The sequence below is a fragment of the Arachis hypogaea genome, chromosome 20 (genome assembly GCF_003086295.3).
Source record: "Arachis hypogaea cultivar Tifrunner chromosome 20, arahy.Tifrunner.gnm2.J5K5, whole genome shotgun sequence".
In the NCBI taxonomy this organism is placed as follows: Eukaryota; Viridiplantae; Streptophyta; class Magnoliopsida; order Fabales; family Fabaceae; genus Arachis; species Arachis hypogaea.
The window spans coordinates 121,971,937-121,994,709 of NC_092055.1; the positions used below are offsets into that span (position 1 = coordinate 121,971,937).

General features: G+C 34.5%; 1 protein-coding gene across 1 annotated transcript; it reads right to left on the reverse strand.

Moving 5' to 3' along the window:
* Nucleotides 1–13,313: 13,313 nt before the first annotated feature.
* Nucleotides 13,314–19,830, reverse strand: LOC112782872 (homeobox-leucine zipper protein ATHB-8). The gene is made up of 18 exons (XM_025825520.3): nt 19,205–19,830; nt 18,437–18,599; nt 18,027–18,130; nt 17,355–17,445; nt 16,614–16,709; nt 16,421–16,534; nt 16,250–16,333; nt 16,005–16,160; nt 15,845–15,919; nt 15,572–15,678; nt 15,287–15,482; nt 15,022–15,207; nt 14,840–14,920; nt 14,619–14,753; nt 14,200–14,525; nt 14,027–14,126; nt 13,725–13,874; nt 13,314–13,625 (listed from the first exon to the last, which is right to left on the reverse strand). The coding sequence occupies exons 1-18, from the start codon at nt 19,426–19,428 to the stop codon at nt 13,479–13,481; spliced, it is 2,535 nt and encodes an 844-aa protein (XP_025681305.1). The 5' UTR covers nt 19,429–19,830; the 3' UTR covers nt 13,314–13,478.
* Nucleotides 19,831–22,773: the final 2,943 nt, after the last annotated feature.

The following is a 22,773-nucleotide window of genomic DNA, read 5'->3' on the forward strand; positions in this document are numbered from 1 at the left end:
ATTGTCGGTTTAGAATCAATCAAAATAAGAATCACTTCGTTAATAGCAGAGTCTAGACCAACAATGAACTCTCACAATCAAAGTTTAAATCAAAGAATAGTCACAATTCAAATCAAATAACTGAGAGTAATTGACTCCCGAGTCATCTCCCAAGGAGTACTTTAGAACAATGAGTTTGCAAATCCGATTGTAGTGATCAAGGGGTTGTCAATGAAGAAATGAACATATAAATCAATAAAAGAACATGCAAAATTGTAGTGATTGAACTAATGAAGAAATTAAAGAACCGACTATGTAATATAAACAAGTAAAGTATAAAGGAGATTAACATAGAAGTGTATGAAAGATTGAAAGCATAAAAAAGAGTCTTGGCTTGGAGTGAGCTAAGGGTCCTTTCCTTGTTAAAACCACAACTATGACAATTATGATGGATTCATCTCACTTGATCATCCCTCACATCGAAAAGTAAGTTAAATGAGCATAAGTGTTCTCAACCCACAAATCCTAAATCGCTTGCTAATTGCTTTAGCAACAAATTAGCGTTAGTGGGAATAAGAACAATTAACAATCCAAGAATTGAAACTAAATGTTGGACATTCCAACTCTAGAAACCCAATTGCTCACTTTACCCAAGCCAAGAACCAAAAATTTAGCCTAAAACCATGTTTGACATTTTGTCAAACACTTGTTGGGCAAAAACCTTAAACATGGAGAAAATGAGAAAATGCTTGAAACTAAAAGCAACAATTGATCTCAATCAACAAGAATAACACAAGAAAGCATGAAACAAATATCAAACATCAAATTCATCAACAAGAAATTAAAATTGTAAGAGAGAAGCAAAATTAAACTATAACTTGAATTAGAAGAAAGAGTAATGACAATGTAACTATAAAGAGTAATAACAAGAGGATACTTACAATGAAAGCTAAATGGCACTTGAATATAAAACCCTAATATAAACCCTAATAGAGATGATGAAAAAACTTAGAGAAAAACTAACTAAAAACTTCCTACCACTACTCCTAAACTATACTAATGATATGCTCTCTTATGTCCCTCATTTCCCCTCCAATATGAGCTAGAAGACTTCAGAAATGGGCCTCCAAAGCCCCCCAAATCGTGAGTCACATACTCTTTTAATGAAGCCATGTGCGGACACCTGTACGGACGCACAGATGCGTGCGTCCGCACACCTTGCGAAAAATCCCGTCCTGTGTGCACGCACAAGTAGCCGTGCGCACGCACACTAGGCGATGCTTGAATGGACACGCGACGCACTCGAAGCAATCCACGCTCTCTAATTGGGCAGTTGTGCGTACGCACAAGCAGCCGTGCGCACGCACACGTCTCTGATCTCATCTCCTTTGATTCTTCATGTTTCCTCCACTTTGCATGCTCTTCTTCCATTTTCTCCAACCCATTCCTACCTTATACACCTAGAATCACTCACAAACAACATCAAGGCATCGAATGGAAGGCAAACAGAATAAAATAGATTAAATTAAGCACTAAAGAGCATATTTTCATAATCAAGCGCAATTTGGAAGGAAAAATTCAAAAGCATGCTATTCAAGGGAATAAGTGCAAGTTTATATGATGAAAATCCATTCAATTCTAACCAAAAATCATCGTCAAATATGGATTCATCAATTCCTCCACACTTAAACACTAGCATGTCCTCATGCTAAACACTCACAAAGGAGATATATGAAAGGGAAAATGACTTATTCTATATACTACTTAAATGCATGCAACTATCCTAAGACTAATCACCAATTTGTACTATGATGAGAGTTGGTAGAAACAGACCATGAAATTCCAATCCATCACAAGAAACTATGGGGCTAATGCAAAGAGTTCATGCATTAAGATCAATGTCCAAAGAATTGAATTGAAGTTATCAAAACTATCCAATTAAACAACTTGCAAGGGGATACAATATGAGGCGCAAGAACATAGAATTGATCGATCGAACCCCTCACCGGATGTGTATCCACTCGTCTAGGGCTAAACAAACAAAAAGCATTAATTGCTATCAATACTAAGATAGAGGTGCCTCCTACCAATTAGTTCCAAGTAGCAAACCAAAAATCAAATATTTACACTATTCACATATTTACAACAACCAAAATTGTAGCACTCATTGCACTTAAAGTGAACTCCTCGGCAACGGCGCCAAAAACTTGTGTAGGGCTTAATCACTCGATCCTCCTTTAATCATGTCTCTCAAAGATTTGCAAGTCATCTAACAATCAACTAATATTTGATGCATGGATGCAAATATCATGAGGACTTTTGTGGGTTGTAATGGGGCTTAGGTAAGGGTAGGATTAATATGGTTAAGTGGGCTATTAGATCGGATCTTTGATTAGCTCAAGTATCCCACTTAATCATATATATTATTCTATATACATAACAAAACAATCCTAGCTACCCATTTGTCCCTTTCTCACATTCACGTTCATGCATTTTTTTTTCAATTCAACCACATATGCATCTCTTATTTACATTCTTATTATCATTTTTTCTTTTTCTTTCTTGTTTTTCAAAAGGTATATACACCAAAATTTTCCTTTTATCAACAAAAAGAGATGCATATGTCTTACTTAATAGATGCATGAGTGTTTACCCATTTTTCGAAATATTCTCGATGAACACCCAAAGCACTAACTACCAATGTTTCCCACAAATTTTCTCACACTTGATTAATACACACACTCAAACCCAAGCTAATCAAAGATGCAATCAATGGATATAATGGTTTTTCACTTAGGGCAAATGATGTGCTTAATGAGAACAAAGGAGAATTAAAGGCTCAAAGAGTAGTTTACAAAGATAGATGCAAGGGTTGACCATATGGGTTAGTGAGCTATACAAAGATGGCCTCAATCATTCTAAATACAATCCAAAACAACAAATAAAGGACATAAAGACTAAAGCAAACCAAAGATCGCAATAATAAAAGGAGTTTATCACACAAAAGAACAAAATTTGTGATTGAAAATATGCAACTACACACTTTAAGCTCAAATCTTACTTGGTATTTTGTTCAAGCTCTTTTCTATGTTCCATAAAAATTCATTCAAGCAAGTTCAAAGTCATATTTTCAAATCTAATCAATGGAACGCCCTAAAAGAGATTTCTTGAAAATTCTTTGTTGTTTAACCAAACTTATTCAATCTAACATGCAACATGCAAATATTTACTATCATATAACTATAAGCATTAAAGAAATATATACAAACAAACCAAACAAAATACAAACAAAAACAAAAATTTGCAAAAATTGAAGAAAAAAAACAAAAAGAGTATTGCAAAGTGTCTAAAAAAACAAATTTTACCCCCTCGAAGTTAGCGATCCTCCCCCACTCTTAAATAATGCACGGTCCTCCGTGCATACACACGATTCGAGGGTGAAGGACTGTGAGGTTCCACCTTCAGCTGGTGGGCTCTGGGGGCTCTGGTTGCTATGTAAACAAATAAACAACAATTGAGGAGAAGGAACTTGTGGGATTAAAGGTAATGTGTGTATTTTAAATGCACGCACAATTTAGAGCACAACACATTGGTCAGTTAAAAACAGAAATCACATAATCAAAATAAATAGCATGTTCCTCAATTAAGTAGTCCTAGGTTGCAAATGGAGAATGAGCAAAACTTGAGGCACAAGTAACCCTAGGTAGCTACAAAAGTGAATTGAGTATAAAATATATTGGATAGTGAGATTGTGCAAGTGAAGCGCAAAGTGAATAAAAAACGGCACAATCAACAATAACCAAATCCATGATGAAAAGAGACTACTTATTCATCCTTAGGCAGAAGGAAATAATCACATGTATAAGGTGCTTGTTACAAAAAGTGACAAGTCTTTATAAGACTCAAGTCAAGTCAACTAAAAAAATGCAAGGCATTAACAAGAAACAAATACCTTGTTATGTGATTATATTCACTTAAGAACCATGATGACTAAGTAGCTCAACTCAATTCACTAAAGTAAAAGTGCACAATTCATAATGCCAAACAAGGATAAAGTTTAATGCATATGGTCATGACAACATATGAATCAAACTAACAATTCATCTAGGCAATTAAACAAGGCTGTAATGCTCAGTGCATATATTCATCAAAAACTAAACCAAAATTTAAGCAAGAAGCAACCCAATAATCAACATCAATCAACACTTGCAATTTATTTAATCAAGAATAATTAAACTAAAACAAATATAATAACTAAAATGAAAATGAAATACAATGGAAAGCAACTAGAATAAGTAGAAGAGAGGGCAAAAGTAAGAGAAGAGAGGGGTGGAAGGAACAAAGAGAAAAAGCAGAGAGAAGAGAAGAAAAGAAGTAAAGTGGGAGAAAACAGAGGTGTGCGTACGCACGGGTACGTGTGCGTACGCACATGAGGTGGAAAAGGGGGTTATGCGCGTGCACAAAAGGGTGCGGACGCTACGGACAGAACGAACGTAAGGGCATGTGCGCGCGCACAAAGGATTGTGCGGGTGCACAGAAGGGGAAAAGAGGGGGGTGTTCCCACGCACAAGAGTTGCGTGTGCTGCGAGGAGAGGAGGTTCCCAGGGTTGTGCGTGCACACACTACTATGCGCACACACAGGTAGGTTTTTTTTTTTTTGAGGAAAGGATCACGTAAGGGCAGGGGTTCACACGCACAGGCTGTGCCAACGCTCCCACCATAGTGATTGCAAGTTGGCGTGCGGACGCACACGTCTGTGCGTCCGCACAAAGAGTGCGAAAAAGGGTATGTATGCGTACGCACGAGTGGGTGCGCACGCACAGGTCATAGAAAGCAGGGGAACGCGCGCGCACAAGGCGTGCTGGCACTGCAAACAGAGGGAAAAATCATGCATGTGCATGCACACAGGTCGGTGCACACGCACAGGAAGCAGAAAATACACGTTTTGTGCGCACACACAAGTATGTGCGTACGCACAGATGCCCTATTTTGCAAAAATTTTTCTTCAAAATTCTAAGGTACCAAGCCTTAGTTCAATCAAAACTCAACACCAAAACATGCAAGAACCCATAAATTCATGATCCAATCCAAAATTAACTTACAAATCTCAAAATTAAACTAATTCTAAGCTAACCAAAACAAGCAAACATGCAATTAAGCCAAAATATTTACAAAAAGAGAAGAGTAGGAATGATGTTACCGAGCACTTTTATTTAATGTCTTTAAGTTAGACATTTGGGAGAGCCCTTGCTATGGTGGCTTATGCTTGACTTCCCCACCAATGCTAGAATGTCCAATGTCCTCCGGGATCCTAATCCTAACCATTGACAAAGACAAAGATAACCACAAAACAAGCTATTTACATATTAACATATCTACAATAGCAAAAAATATACACCATTGCAACTCCCCGGCAACGGCGCCAAATTTAACGATGAGAATTCTTGTATGGTTCGGAATCAATCAAAACAAGAATCAATTCGTTGGTATCATAGTCCAAACCAACAATGAATTCTCAAGATCAAATAATAAAGTCAATACAAAATAACCGAGAGTATTTAGCTCCCGGGTCGTCTTCCCTAGGAGTTGCAATAAAATGTACAATTATTGGCTATGAGAGAGATAATGGGAGATTGGGAATAAAAGCAAGAGCAAGTAATGTAAATGGCAAGAAATTGAAACAAGCATGTAAGGAATTGAAAAAGAAAGCAATTAAAGGACTCTTGGCAAGAAGAGGGTAATCTAGGATTTCTATCCTAGTTATGGACCACAAACATAGCAATTGTGTGGAATCAATACAAACTAGTCAATCCTCCTTGAGAATTAGTCAAAGGGTGTAATTGATCTCAATCCATAAGTCCTAGTCAACTCACTAATTACTTAGTGAAAGACTAGCCTCAATGGAAACCAAACCAATTAACTATTCTCACACAATGCGGAATGGACATTCACAACTCAATTCTACTCAAACACCCAATTTCTCAACCAAGAGTGTGAAAACTAAACATGCAAGAAATTAAACATCAAAGCAATGAAAGTCAAAAGCAATTAAATGCAAAGAAAGGAAACTTTAAATGCAAGAAATCATCTTGGCAAGTAATTGAGAGCTAAGGCTACCTATCCTAGACATTAACCACAAACATATGATGATTATGAAGAGTTAATCCTACTTAGTCAACCTTACATCGAAGATAAGTCAAATAGACATAGTTAATTTCAATCCCTAAGTCCTATGTCAACACTAAGGGTCACATAGAGTCAATGGAGACCAAATCAACTAACTACTCTAATGTATCAAACAAGAATGGACATAAATGACTCAAGGATCACCAAAGTCAACAATTCCAAGCCAAGAGTGAAGAAAAACTAAGTAAAAACTAAGCCAAGCATTTTATCAAACACTTGGTGTGCATGAAAATAAAATAATATTAAAATATATTAAAAATAAATTCTAACTACCACAAGCAAGAAAATCATAACAACAACTAAGAAAAGTAATAAATGAACATAAAACATAAAGTGCATTAATTGAAATTAAAGAAATACAAGAGTGTTCATAAAATAGAAAATTGACAAAATAAAGGAAATGACAAGAGAAATGAAGAAGAACAAAGAAGCAATAACAATAAATGACAAGGAAAAGTAAATAAAAACAAGAATTAAAAGTAAAAATTACAAGAAATTAAACTAACAAACCCTAATTCTAGAGAGAGGGGGGAGCTTATCTCTCTAGAGAACAACCTACATAATGCTAATCTAACCCTAATTCCCCCCCTCCTCCTCCCTTTCACATGGAGTAAGGCCTTCCTTCATATAGCACTCAATCAGCTTCAGAAAGTCCCAAAATTGGGCCTTGGAGGCCCACGCACTGGGACGTGTGCGGACACACACACCTGTGCATCCGCACACATGCTGATTTTCTTCTTGTGCGTACGCACAGGTGGTCGTGCGTACGCACACATGGTTTTGTGGCTTTTGTGTGTACGCACAGGTGGTTGTGCGCACGCACACTCCAATGTATGCTTCTCCTTTTTTTTTTTTTCATGTTTTCTCCCTTTGTACATGCTTCCTTCCACTTTTGCCTTGCCAAACTTGCCACTATGACCTAAAATCACTCAACAAACATGTCATGGCATCGAATGACATAAAAGTGGGATAAAAGTTATTAAAATAAGCACAAAATAACATGTTTTCACATTTAGGCACAATTAAAGGAGAGAACACAAAAGCATGCTATTTGGATGAATAAATGTGGGTTTATATGATGAAATCCATTCAAATCAAACTAAAATATACCATCAAATATAGACTCATCATCCGTACGTAGTGTGAATAAGTTTAGGGATGCTAATCCTAAATTTTCAAATTTTAAAATTAATTTCATATTTTTTTAATCCGTTGTTTGCATTGTTTATTATATGCGTTGTTCTACAATACTTTTTCTAATATTAATATAGCTACAATGTTGGGGATGAAGAGTACATCTTCAGATTGATTTTGGCTATTTGACTTTTCAAAATACAAGTTGCATTAGTTGTGTTTCCTGATTCTTTTATCGGTTATTGTTTCATCTCAAAACAATCAACTTGGAGCTTCCAATTCAATCCATAATTCTTTTAATATGGCAGTGACATGTTACAAGTTAATTTAATATTATTATTATTAATAATATTGTCTTCTTTAAATTAAGCTTGTAAAAATAATTATTCTAAATATTTTTTTTAATTTGTAAAATAGTTCAATTTTTAATGACTTTGTAAATATATTTGTTATTTATTTTTGAGTTGGACAGCACTAGATCAATATTTCTTTTTTATTGACTAACTCTCTTGTTTTATGAAATTGAATATCAATATGTTTTGACTTTGCATGAAATACTATATTTTTGTAAAGTAGAATAGCTGACTTTTATCACAAAATATTGTTGTTAGAATATTTTGTTTCTTTTTTAATATTTTAAGAATTTTTCTTAACCATATGATTTGTGTAGCACAACTTTCAGCTAGTGTATTCTGCTTCGGCATTGGAGAGAGGAACTACTAGTTGTTTTTTAATTGATCATGAAATTGCACCAGAACTAAGATGAAATGTAAATTCTGAGATACTTTTGTTATTTCTATATTTATGGCAAAATCACTATTAGTATATCCAACAAGATTTACTTTATTAGCATTTTTATAATAAAATACAATCATTTAAAGTACTTTTGATTTATTAAAAAAAATTCTTTTTGCTGCTTGTAAAATGGTTGATATAAAGCTCCTCCATAAATTTGCTTAGAAATCCAACTTTAAATACAATATCTGGTCTAATTGCAGTTAAATACCTCACACTTTTAATCAAGCTTTTATAATAAGTGGGATTTACAACTCGTCCTTTATATTCTCTCAGCAACTTGAACCATTTTTTAACTATAGTAGTAATTAATTTTGAATGCTCCATGTAAAATTTCTTCAAAATATTATTTGCATATTTCTTCTAAAAAATAAAATTTTTACCATCTTTCTGAATGACTTCAATGCCGAGAAAATAAGATACCAAGCCCATATCCGATATTTCAAAATGCTTTATCATAGCTCCCTCAATTCTACAATTATCTTCAAATTGTTGTCGATAAAGAATTAAGATCAAATCATCAACATAAAATCACACGATGAGGACATTTATAGGTTCAACGAACTTGATGTAAAGAGTGTGCTCAAATGGGCATCTTTTAAAATCATTCTAAATGAAATAAGAATAATTTTCTTGTTCAATGCTCTCTGTACCAAATTTTCTTCAACCTATAAACTTTATCTTCTTCTACAAGAATTTGATATCCTACAGGTTGCTCAACATACACTTCTTCTTATAAGTGTCATTTAGAAATGCAGACTAACTTTTATTTGGTGTATCTTTTACTTATTTTGAGTCAAAAGTGAAATAAGAATTCAAATAACATCTAATCTAACAACAAGAGAAAACACTTCAAAGTATCTGATTTTTGTTTATATTCCTCAGCAACTAATCTTGCCTTGAAACAATCAAATTTACTATTGGGATTATACTTTGTCTTGTAAACTCACTTCATTCCAATCGGCTTCTTAATTGCAGGTAAATTTGCCAACTGTCATGTGTCATTTTTTTCAATGGTATGAATCTCTTCGTTCATTGCTTTTTTTTTTTTAATTATTATCTCTATATATAGGAATCTTGAAAGTTTATTAGTTCACAATCTGAAAATAAAGTGAAATTGATTATTTTTTCAGTGGATGGATCATTGTCATTACCAACTTCATAATCTGCCAATTTGGTAGGTAGTCTCTACTCTCTTTGAGGTGTTCTAAATTATTTTGGTTGTTTCAGTTATGTCTGGTTGTCTTTCTTCTTCATGATAACAAGTATTTGGAATTACAATAGACTGCTTTTTTGTCTTTGCATTCCAGTCCCACATGCCATTTTTGTTAAATGTCACATCTCTTCTTTATTTTTGGATTATACAGCTTGTATGTTTTTGAATCTATACTATAACCAATAAAGATACATTTCTTACCTTTGTCATCTAACTTCTTTCTTAATTGATTTAGTACATGTGCATACACAAATACACCTAAAAACTATGAAATGATGAATGGAAGGTTGCTTTTCACTCCAAATTTCTTTTGGAGTTTTATCACAAAAAATTTTTGTTAGACACCTGTTCAAAATGTATACCGCAGTTGCAACTGCTTTTGCCCAAAATTTTTGGGCATTTATTTTGACTTGAGTATACATCTGATCATATCTATGATAATTCTATTTCTTTTAGCAACTTCATTTTGTTAAAAAGTATAACTGGTTGTTAGTTAGTATTGGATCCATGTTACTTATAGTAATCTGAATAGGCAAGATATTCTAACCTTTATTTATTATGAGAATTTTAATTTTACAACCGCTTTGTTTTTCAATAAACGCCTTGAGTATCTTGAAGCCATCACATGCTTTTGATTTCTGCTTTAGAAAATATACCCACATATATTTACTAAAATCTTCAGTAAAAGTGATAAAGTACCTGTTACTACTATTGTTAAAATTTCTACAGAATAAAGACTATTTGAGTGTATAATTTCAAGTAATCTTCTATGTCTCCATGATTTCTTTATAGGGAATGGATATTTATGTTTCTTTTTCGATTGAAAAATTTTACGTGCACAATCAGAAATATGAATTCGTATTAGACAAGAAACAAATATTTTTCTTGACAGATAATTTAGGCCAAAAAATAAAAGTGCGTAAACCGCGTATGCCACGGTCAGCTATCATCAAGTATTACATAACTATTACATAATTCAAGAAAGAAAGATTTACATCTTGAAATTTTCAACAAAAATATTTTGTTTGAAGTCATCTTTACTTTTTTAATGAATCTTTTTTTATTGTCAAACACAGTGTAATATCCATAATAGGTTATCATTTTATATCATTTTTTAGATAAGTGCTTCATACTCAATAAATTATAATCAAGTTTAAGAGCATAGAAAATAAGGAAACTCTAGAAAATCCTAAAAATTTTAGAAAACCATAGAAAATCCTAAAAATCCTAGAAAACCCTAAAAACCCTAAAAATCCTAAAAACTTCTAAAAATCCTAGAAAATCCTAAAAAACCCTAAAAAACTAGAACGACCATCATTTAATCTAATTGGTATTCATCTTTTTTTTTCAATAGAAATCTTTGTACAATCTCCAAGCTTCATTGATGATTTTGTTGGGTTCAAAAAATATTTGACAATCATGATGATGATAATAAACATTTGATTGAGATATAATTAATTGAGTACGTTAATTATATAAGTGTTGCAAAAAAAAATCTTGATAGAATTTAAATTTTAACAAAAAAAAAAATATCAAGAAAATTAAAAATTCATTGCGATATAATCTTATCAAAATAAGAAGGCAACAAAAAAGAAACAACTATAAGATCAAAATCAAGCAATCTATAATATGTGCAAAACAACAATTGATTGAGGAATTTTTTTCAAGAATCAGATCAATAGATCATGTTATGATAAGAAGCTACTGGACCTAGGGGTGTCAATGGGGCGGGGCGGGGGCGGGGATGCCTCCCTGCTCCCCCTCCCCGCCCCCAGAATTAATTTCCATCCCCACCCCGATCCCCGCCGTGAGGGGGATAATTGTCCCCATCCCCATTCCCTGCGTTCTCCATATTTCCCGTAGGGCCCCATTCCCCATCCCCTTATATTTAACATTTATATGAAAATTATAGTAAAAAATATCAAAAAAATAAAAAATAAACTACAAAATACTATTACAAACACACAAACATATCTTATCCAAGATTATAAGTCCAGAAATACAACATAGCAAATTATAATCCATAAAATAAAATCTTAAAATACAACTTCCATTCTAAAAAAAGCAATAAGATATAGTCTTTAACATCAAGTATTTTTTGATGGTCAGCATATTCAGCAAGAGAAATCATAATTGCTTTAGATACATAGAAGGAGAGAAAATCAAGCAACTATTTCAAAAGCAAACGCTAACTATTTCAAAATTATAAACCCTATATGTCTAATTGCTTTAGATACATAGAAGGAGAGAAAATCAAAATTATACAACACAGTGAGTAGTGAGTAGAGAAGACTGAATAATAGGGTTAGGATTTTTTAATCGGTGAAATTACTAAAAAACTCACCTATATTAGAAATAAAGTAAGATTATTTAAGAAATTTTAAATATTCGGAGAATTATCGGGAATGGAGCGGGAATTTCCGCTCGAATCTCCACGCCTGTCTCGGACGAATTTTGCTCCCCATCCCATCTCCACAGAAAAAATTTTCCAACCAATGAGACCCCATTCAGGACGGTTCCGCGGGAATCCCCACCTCCTGAGAATTTTTGACAGCCCTAACTGGACCATACTATCAAGTAAAAGAAGAAAGATATTCTTCGACAATACCAACGGCTACAACCTTAAAGAGTGCAACGGAAGATAGAACCACATGACCACATCTCATGATAGATTAATATACTCTCTCCTAATTGATTTTAATTCATAAAGAAGCAATTACAAACAATAGACAAAGACCTGAGGGTCAAGCAAGTTCATGAAACCACTAAAAGAGAAATAGCTAACAAAGACAACAATAGACACTGTTCAAGTAGTCTAATAAGAAAATAGTTACTAATAACACCACAAACAAATAATTAAGGTTGTCAAATGGGTTAGTCCAATCTATTTAGGTTCAATCCATTTAAGTTTGTGAGTTATACAGGTTGATCAATTTAAATACAATAATTTTTCAATCCAGACCATTTATAACCAACTCAATAAGTTAAATAGACTAGTCTGTTTATCTTTTTATTTTATTTTTTAAAAAATATTTTCATAAAAAAATTATTTTTAGGTAAAAAACCTTAAACAAACAATATTTCTTTAGTTGATGAGTCGGATTTTCAACTTGAATGAAGAGAAATATTGGCTAAAAGTATTATTTTTTATGAAAAATATAAAAAAAATTTAAACGGCCCGTCCATTTAATTCCGAATTAGTCCATTTAACCCGTCATTTTTCGAATTAATCGAGCAAAAATTTTAATAGAATTCATCTTAAAGATAAAATCCGTCCGTTTAAACGGACTTTAGCTTATTTTGATGGCCCTACAAATAACAGGTAAAAACCCCATAAAAAACTACGCCATTCATAAACCAATAAGTTCATTTCTCCTCTAAATGCTTGACATGCTCATTGTATATCCATTACAGCGGCACCCACATAATGATATACCTATTAACAAGAACAATTAAAAAGCCATATGTGCTGTTAACGTCAACAGCTCAATGAATCTAAGACGTAGCATGAATGTAATATATTTCAGTTTATAGTTGTACTTGCTTTTGTGTTCGAATTCATCTCTCAAGTGTGTGTCATAAGTTCTTGTATGGAGAAATAAATAACGGGGGCATGCATAGCTAGAAGTACATCCAAGACCAGAAGCCATTGATACAAGATCTAGTCCGTTATTGTTAGTTATGTAACCGTTTATGTAGCATTCTGATCAGTTATATATAGAGATTTGTCTTCTGTATAAGCCAATAAATTAAATTTTTACAGATTTTAGATTTTCGATATAGAAATCCTCGAATAATAATATTACTATAATAATATTGATTTGACGTGACCTCCAAGAATAACAAGGGTAATACTTATATATTGATTAGTGTCATATATATATCTAATACAACAGTATCCTTATTTTATAAAATATAAAAATTATAATTTTCATTTCAGAAAAATAGTATATACTTTTGCCAATAAAGAAGAACCGCGTATAATTTGGAAGAATAGAGAATGTGAGGCAGCACTTATCAGTATATATCTATATATGGCGACAATCATAATATTATAGCATATTCTAGTGACGATTCTGCAAGTAATTAATATAAGGTCAAAACAAAAGAGAGAAACTATTGTTGTTCTGACTACATGCCTACATCCTAATAAAATTTATAATTTTGATCAGACAAAAGACCAATTGATGAACATGAAGCAGATACAGTGAGCCGTTTCTTCTTCATTCAAGACTTTCCATGCCACTGCTCTCTCATATGACACTGGCCTTCCCATGCTCGACAAACATATCCCACCTTGTATACACATGAAACCCTGCATCCACCAAAATCAGGTTATCAATCAAGCAGAAGAAGCACTTGTTTCGACCTGTCAAGGCGCATTTTTATTGATTATGTGTAGATATAGATATACCTGCTGCATTATCTGGGGGAACTCAGAGCAGAGAGTTTTCTTTCCATTGTCATCAAAGATCTTTTCAAGAGTGATGTCTTGAAGTGCAACCAAAGTTGTTTCTAGCATGTCAAGGCCAGCTTGATTTGCAAAAGTGAAAACAGGTAATGCCTGCCATCCAAATTCAAATATTTAAAAACTATTAGATAACAATTTAGTCAAACATGCCAAATAATCTAATATGAATTAACTTCATATGAAAACAATTGCTCGTGAGTTTTCACCGTTAAGTAAGTGTTCATATCAGAAATGGAAATCACTACCTTGAGAGAGCAGCACAAAACAGCATCAGTGTGATGCCAAAGAGATTTGAGAATGGGTTCACTACCCTCACTCTTCAACAGTTCTACCCCAAGATAGAACCTGAAAAGAGTAACATACATCAATATAGAGCAGAGTCATTGAAGGTTCAAAATTGATGAGTGTGGACACAAACCTATAGCTGCTAGAAATCCACCTAGCAAGTGTTTGTGCCTCAGGGGTACCAGGAGGCAAATGGAAAGCATTTTGAGAACCGAATCGCGACGGCGAAAGGGCTAGTGAAACCCTTTGAACAGATGCAATGATACTCCTAACATACTGCCTAGCCATGGTTGCAATGTTGTCCTGAAGATGGACTTCAAATGCAAACTGAAATGCAATTGTCATCACCGACTTTGTGCTCCCAGAATGGCTTGAGTTTTCGCCGCCAGCTTTGCTCCCTGCTGTTCCAACTTCCAGCGCCGACGCCAGATCAAGCGTCCGGTTAGGACTAGCGGCATCCTGCAATATATGTAATCACAAAGAGGATCAAAATCATGAACCAATTTTTTCCGGAACAGGACATCCATAGGTCTAATATGAAACAAGACTTGCCGAGGTTGAATCGAGAGGTATGATGCGAAAGCCGGAAGGTAAAATTGGTGCATCATCAGAAAAGGATGCATCAATGGGAGCAAATATGAGTTCTGCACTTGTGCCAACTGCATTCTCATCCACTCCACTGCAGAGCTGCTCACAAATGCAACCATATTAGCAAGCTTTTTAACTATGGATAATCTTAAATAGAAAAACATATTCAAATATATATTTCTTACCTGCAAGAGGAAAACATCACCAGGTATAGTCATATCATCCCTATAGTAACCCATGTTTTCAAGCTTAATCACCTCCATGAACTGTAGTTTTAGATGTCCAAAATAGGCAATAATTAAATTATAATCTTGAAGGAGACAAAATAAATGAGATAGTTATATCAAAATATGGAACAATAACTTACCTCTTCATGCTCAATTGTATGAGCCAATGGAAGAATGACCTGACCCCCGAAACCGCCTGCTCGGACACCAGGCAAGTTACAGGGACCAGCTTTGATGGCGGCAGCCGAATAAGCGTCAATGCTGCTATCAGCCCACTCAGACCGGTGCTCCCGCAAGAATCTAAGAAGAATTGCTGGAGGGACATTCTACAAAGAGAGCTGAAAAGTTAGTTAAGGCACAATTCTCCAACACAATAACTTGTGATCTGAAATGATTAAGATTTACCTGCAACAACATGGATGCTTTGGCACAAAGCACAGAACTGGTGACAGATGCGAATCCACCACCATTGTAGCCGAGGTTTGCTCCCATCATCTTGCTGGGTGATGAGTTCACAAGAAGCGTGACATCATCAATGCCATCACTCTCCAACAAGGACCACCCATCATCAGTAAAACCATTAACTGCTTCATTGAATCCCCTACAAGACAAGAAAAATTCAAGTTTAATTAGTCAAGTACTTTCAAAGAAACATAACCGTGAAGGAGGATTATACTAATAGGAACAAACTTGCTCAATCGCTGACTAAGCGCGCGTAGAGCCGCAGGCCTTCTTCCCCATCCTGTCACACTTGGCTGAGAAACTTCTTGAGATATCTGCCTTAAATGCCGTAAAGCCTGCATGATTACAAACCAGTTAAGCAAAATTCCATCTGTTAATGACTAAAGACAGAAACTCACTTGCAGTTACGGTTCTTAATTATCAACTTCACATAAAAACAAATGCATGTGAATCTTTATTATGACTAAATTAATGGATATTTGGAAGCGGATGGAGTATTACCGCCATGGTTGTTCTTTGAGCAAGTAGCATTGACGACTCATAAAGTGGACGCAAAACTTCAGGTACACTCCATGGCTGGTGAGGAAGTTAGTTAGTTAATTGTCAGTTACCAAGAACACAGAACAAATTAAAGAGAGAATTTACATTTACATTTACATACCTCTAAGATCATGTGATCAACAATATGAATAATGGACCCTCCTCCTTCACAAGGCCTAATAAGATACCCACTTGGCATCATGTCTGCTCTAACAAAATGCTGCACTGCTGGCATAGCAGGACCGTTCTGAGTGTTGTTAAGTGATCTTTCACACACCTGAAATTGTCAAACACGTCAAAAATAAAAGTTTATTACATTCCAAAATATCCGTTACTATAAACTCTGTGTGTTAATTAGTAACATACCACCAGACTACCATCCTCCAAAAGAGATGTGTAGCGCAGCAACCAGAAGTCACGGCCAGGTGCCAAGGTTGTTGGAGCATACAACTAAATCAAAAACATGGCAGTGGTTGAAACAATGTGACTAAGTAGCAAATTGTTGAGACAATTATATCAGATAAGTATATAGTATACCTGCATGTAAAGAAGTTCAATGGTTCCTCCATTTCCCGTGGACATTACATTTAGAACATCCACGGTTCGGCAATCACGATACCATGATAACCGATCTTTGAGTATTTCTGCAACCTATATATACACACAAACAGATGTATTCAGTAGGTAGCAATGCTTTCATCACCATTCATAGGAATAAGGAGGGACTTACCCTGGCAGGTTCTAGACCCACAAGGCCGCATGCACGTGCTGCCACTCCAGGGCAACCATGAGAAATAGCAACGATTCCAATGGAATCCGGACCAGGCTGCACCACCATGTTAACAAAGAAATTGTTACATTGTATATATTATGCATTACTTAAGGAAAAATATATGCCTTATTTTTATTAATGCAAACGGTAGAAAAATATGTGTATTCAACTTTATGGAAGAGGCAGAACGAGAGTACAAAATGTTATGTTATTTAAGTGATTTGAAAGTTTTGAAACACAATAAATCAACCCTCCAAGATGTGTATCTTTTTTGTACGGAACTACAAGAATCATAATGATGGATTGTGGCTTCAAAATAGAATTGATGGTACGTCACAAAGATGCTGTTCAGATTAAGCTACATAACAAATAAAGAAATACATGCAGTACATCGTGCTACCTATTATTTACATGCAAAATCGCACGAATTTATATATAAGAGAGTAAGGAAGAAACAAATAAACAAAGTAAGCTGAGAGGATCAGAGGAAAGCAACGAAACATATAACAAAAGCATGAGATAATGATGATGATGATATATATGTGTCATGTGTCACACCAGAAATTAAATGAGCTAAAAAACAAGTTGCTTTGGTTATGGAGATGGAGATTAATTTAAAGGGTGCATGTACTTGTCACAAACGGACAGAGAGAGAGAGAGAGAGAGAGAAAGAGAAGAAGCAAAGAGAAAAGTAGTAACCTTCATCCCAGGCATTTGGACCCACTCCACAGCGGTTCCAGTGGCCTTTGATAGAAACTCTGCTAAAGTCTCCTCTGCAATCGACAAAAGTCTGAAAGACAAACAAAACCCAAAGCACTATGAAAGAATATTCCCATCAGTGTAGCCTTCTTCAGACAGAATATAAAACATACAGCAACATAGCATCCAGACAAAACACCAACAACCACCCTTTAAGTCCTGAACTACCAAAATTTATAAAATTTCACTATACATCTAAAAAGGCCTTTTTTTTTTTTATCTAAAACATATATATGAAGGGAAGATTTGGAATAACAATTAAGTTATTCCTATGAAATTTTAAGATTACAAGTTTAAGCCGTAAAAATAATTACTGATGTAATTATTAAATTATATTATATACATTATATTTTTTAAGAATGATCTTTTTTTAGACTTACGTTAACACATTGTTAACATAAAATATTTGTGCACTAAATTATTTTTTTATCTAATATATATATTTATAATATTCTAATTTTTTAATAATTAGTCAGAAATAGATTTTCTTAAATTTTTTTAATTATTTAATTAAATATGATTTTTTATTATTCAATATTTTTTTCACTTACTTTTTTTTACAAAAAATTAAGAGAATTCATTTCACATAGTTCAGTTCACTGTTGCACTTACCCTGCAGGGCTTGCATCCCTTGGCGGATGCTGAGGTGTCAAGTTGCGCTGACCGCTTGTTACCACCGACTCACAGCTGGTGTCTGTGGTGGCAAGCGCCGCCTGCTGAAAAACACAAGAGAAATAAATCGAATTAGTGTCTTTAATTTGTGTAAGATGATAATAACAACAATACAGATAAACCGAAAATGATGTTTATATTAAAAAGGCAAGAACTTTAAGGAGCAAAAAGAAAGAAAAGAGGGTTAGCTACAAGCTAGGTTAGTTTTCATTCAACCAAAGTTGTGAACAAAAGTAGCATGGTTGGATTTTGTTTTAAGTATAGAAAAAGGGATTGTTTATTTGTTTTAAGAAAGATTTAGAATAGGATTACACAAGATATTGTTGATGTTGTAAGAATATAATACATACATTTTGTTGAGTGTGTTGGCGGAAAAAGGTGTTCTCATAGACGAGGTGAGAGACTTGCTTCTGCAATCTGTCGTTTTCCTCCATCAGCAGTTTATTCATTGCTGTCAGCTTCCTGTTTACAGCTTGCAGCCGTGACGCCTCTTTCCGCTGCTTCTCTCGGCATCTTTAATTTTTTGTCATCAAAATAACCATCATTACACTTGTGTATTTCATTGCCGCTATGCTATAATAATTAAAACCTTTTATTTATTGCCATATTTAAAGGTCTCTTTCTAAATGCTGCATCTATCTATATATGTAGCTGAAACTTGCAAGTATTATCAACATACAGATCATGAGAGACAGAGAGTAAAGAAAATAATTAGGAACTCGGAAAAATTAGCTGGGCTGCCAAAGAAAAATAGAAAAAACATTTTACACCAATCTTTTGATGGTGTATCATTTCCGTTAAGTGAAATTCCATAGACGCATGAAACCGAATGATTCAGATTTGTATTTAAAAAAACAAGAAGTTTGGTTTCATGTATGTTTTGGATATGTAAGTTGATGCAGTATATATAAGCCTAATAATATATGAAAGAAAAAGTTGAGTAGAGGGAGCTAATATTGAAGGAAAATGATGAAAATGTTGAGCATACTTGTGTCACGTTTGTATGTAATAAGATGTTTAAGGTAAGACATTTAAAAGCTTAACGTATTCTATAAAATGAATGGAGAAATGAAGAGAAAAGGTGTAAGTATGGTATAGGCATAAGAAGAAAGAAATACCTTCGATTTTGGAACCAGACCTTGATCTGTTTGGGCTCGATGTTGGAGAGAATAGGGCAGTCTCTGATGAGTTGCTGGCGGCGAAGGGAGCTTGGTTTGGGGCATTCATGGTAGAGCCTCTCCAGTGCCTCCACCTGCTCCGGCGTGTACCTCACGTACTTGCCGTTGTCCATCAACACCTTACTCCCTCCTCCTTCTTTGCTCCCCGAACTCACCGCCATCATCTCTCCCTCCCTCCCTCCCTACCTACCTACCTACCTTCCTTCCTTTATCCCTTGCTTACTCCTTTCTCTTTAAACACAGCCACCACCACCACCCCAGAATCGCATCAGATGGAAGACCACAACAACCGCTACTACTACTACTACTATACTTTTCACTTATCAGACTAGAGTTTATTGTGGTTTCTCATAACATTCTTTAATTTGAAAGGGAGAGAGAGAGAGGGTATATTGGGATTGTGACATACACCACATGAATGGGGTAGCTTATTGCTTATTATAAGAGAGATGGGGTGGGGTGGGGTGGGGTGCTCTGATCTACTACCCCCAAATATCACACACAAATAATAATCAAAACTTTTGAGCTGGTTCGGCTGTTGCTTTTCTTGCACTACTACTTTATTTGTTTTGGCACTTTCCAACACCCTCTCTTATCACCACTACTCATCACATTGGGCTAATAGGGAAATAAATAAATTGCCACCCACACTCTCGTTCACCACGCGTGCTCTATAATTCCCAAAACCACTACATACTCTCCACCAAATCCCACACCCTTATATCTTTCTTTTTTTGTTTCCTCTTATATTCAAACTAGATCCTAACATTCACGTCCTATGCCAATTTCATTCTTAAAGTTTTAATTGCACTATATTGTTGTTTTTGAGATTAAATTTCAAGCACCATAATATTCTTTCGGCTTTTTTTTTTTTACAGTAAGTAAACAAATGATAAATTAACACTTCTTTATCACATTAGAGAATGGTGAAATGACGACGTTTTTTTTTTTTTTGCGCACAAATGAAAACAATAGTCGCGGCCATGTAAAATGATTTGCACACACTTTTGATTGCACGTCTATGCTTTGATTGGAGGCCAAAAACAAATAACGCAATTTTACTATTATTGTCCAACGTGACAAGAGAGTTAGCTCATTACTCTATTTGTTGAGTCACTGTTAAAAGATGATTGAAAAACCATTGTAATATTCGAAGTTCAATTTCAAAGACAAAAATAATACGATTTAAACCTCAAGAATCAAATCAATGCACGTCTTGAATCCCATACATCACTATAAAGATTTGTCCTTATAATCACCCGCTAACAAGAAAAAAATGTGCTTCCTTCAAAAATTAAATGATAAATGTACAAAAATATCGCTGACAACAATCGTGCATATCTATTGTTTTTCTAATTTTTATTTTTTTTCTTACAATTATTATCAGGTTACTAAACTACTTGATGCATTTGATAAGCACGAAATATAAAAAAGAAGAATATTAGGGGGCAACAATTTTAGTGTTTTGTAACCGTTAATTGGTCATCAATAGTGTTTTTAATGGTGTGAGATTACATCTAATGGTAAAAAATCACTCACTTTTATTTTTATGGTTAAGTGCTAGCCAAAAAACACAAAAATTGCTGACCCTCTAGACTTTTACAAAAGTTTCACTCAAACTGATGCCATGATTATTACCCACCAACATTTTAATGTATTTTTGTTTGTTGTCCCTATATGAAAACTACGAAGACGCAATGCTACATGAATCAATTAATGGTCTTTTATATACATATAACAAGCAAAATACATTATGTAGAATATATTTGAAAACACTGGATTTGATTATTCGAAGCACAGAAAATTTCCTAGATTGATAGATATAGATGTTCTTTAATCAATTAGCTTGAGAATCTATATATTTTTGTACTTGCGTACGTACATATATATATGTGTATGTATGTAGTTTCTGTATGGAGGAATTAAGGAATACTGGTTATTATATAGTATTTAACTATATATAGAAGCCAGCTCATGATTTATTTCGACCCCATAATTATGTTTGTGTCGCCTCATGAATATGATATATCTTGTTGGTGGTGTTTGATAGATTTGAATGCGCATCAGAGACAGCATAATTAGGGTTGTTTGCATGCGGGCTAGCTAGGCTGGTTAATTTAATTTCTTGTGATTCACCAGTACTGTATAACTTTATGCACACTTCTACTTCTACTACTATTATATTTATATATTTTTGAACGTATACAGATTATTCTACCAAAACCTTCGCCCATGTTATAAATATATGTAAATGACGTGGGTTAAGCATCGTATTCTACTGTGTGCGTATATATTTACGCTACTACTGTTTGTATGTGAGTTAAGCATAGAGATGGTAATACTATTTGAATATGCAGGTATTCACCTTGTTCTTATTCGGTTGGAGTGGCATTACAAAAAAAATAGTTTTTTGCCACGCTTTTAAAGTGTGTCGAAAAGTACAAAAAAGTATAGTAATAATTTTTCGCTACGCTTTTTAAACTATCAACACACTTTTAAAATGGTCACATCTACAAACCGGTTGTTCTATCGCCACGTTTTTATCGATATACGGACACATTTTATGTTTCTCACCCTTTGATCTATTGTCACGCTTTGTATAACCCTATAGCAACGCTTTTAAAGCGTGCGGAAAAGTGAACATACAGCTACGTTTTAAAAAGTTCCCATTGCGTTTGGTTTTGGCTACGCTTCGAAAACGTGTCGATAGGAGAAGATATGGTTGCGCTTCATAAGCGTGGCGGTTCATGACTACAAGAAGATATGGCTACTCTTGAAAAGTGTACCAATAGAGTACAATGAGTTCTGTACTTTATACAACGTTTATATATCATATTTTTAAAATACTTTAGCTAAAAAAATTTTATAGAATAAACGAAATGTACAATAATATTTAAGTAATAATCTAATAATGATCTCTTAAAATTAAACTTAATATCTTGACATCTCAGCACTATCTTTATCCTTTACAAAAGTCAATTATGTACTTTTGAGTGTAAAAAATAAACAACCAGATTTCATGACAAGCACTTACGATGAGCATTAGCCAATACAAATGAAACTCATCTTCTGAGATTAACAGTCCAATTTCTCATGCCTCCACCAAAGCCATCGCAAAAAATCCTTGTAACTAAAATAGAGAAAGGGGAACATTGAAATAGAGAAATTTACGGAGGGTTGAAATAGAGAAATAAATTTGCAACGATTGACATAGAGAAACAAAAGGTCGTATCTTCTTGTGTTATAGTGAGGGTTGAGCGCCGATTGAGGGAAGAGCAATGATTGAGGGAGAGGCAGCGACGATTGAAGGAGGAATGAGAGAGAGTCAGCATCGAGGAGGTAGGGTTTGCGCGAGAGAGAGAGAGAGAGAGAGTGAACATCGAGGGAGCGAGGCCTTGAAAATGCTGCGAACTGAGAGATGAAGATGGGTTCTCAGTAATGAAGAAGCGCTTCGAGCTGAGAGAAGGCTGCGAGAAAGGGTTCTTAGGTTTTAGGGTTCTTAGAGAGTG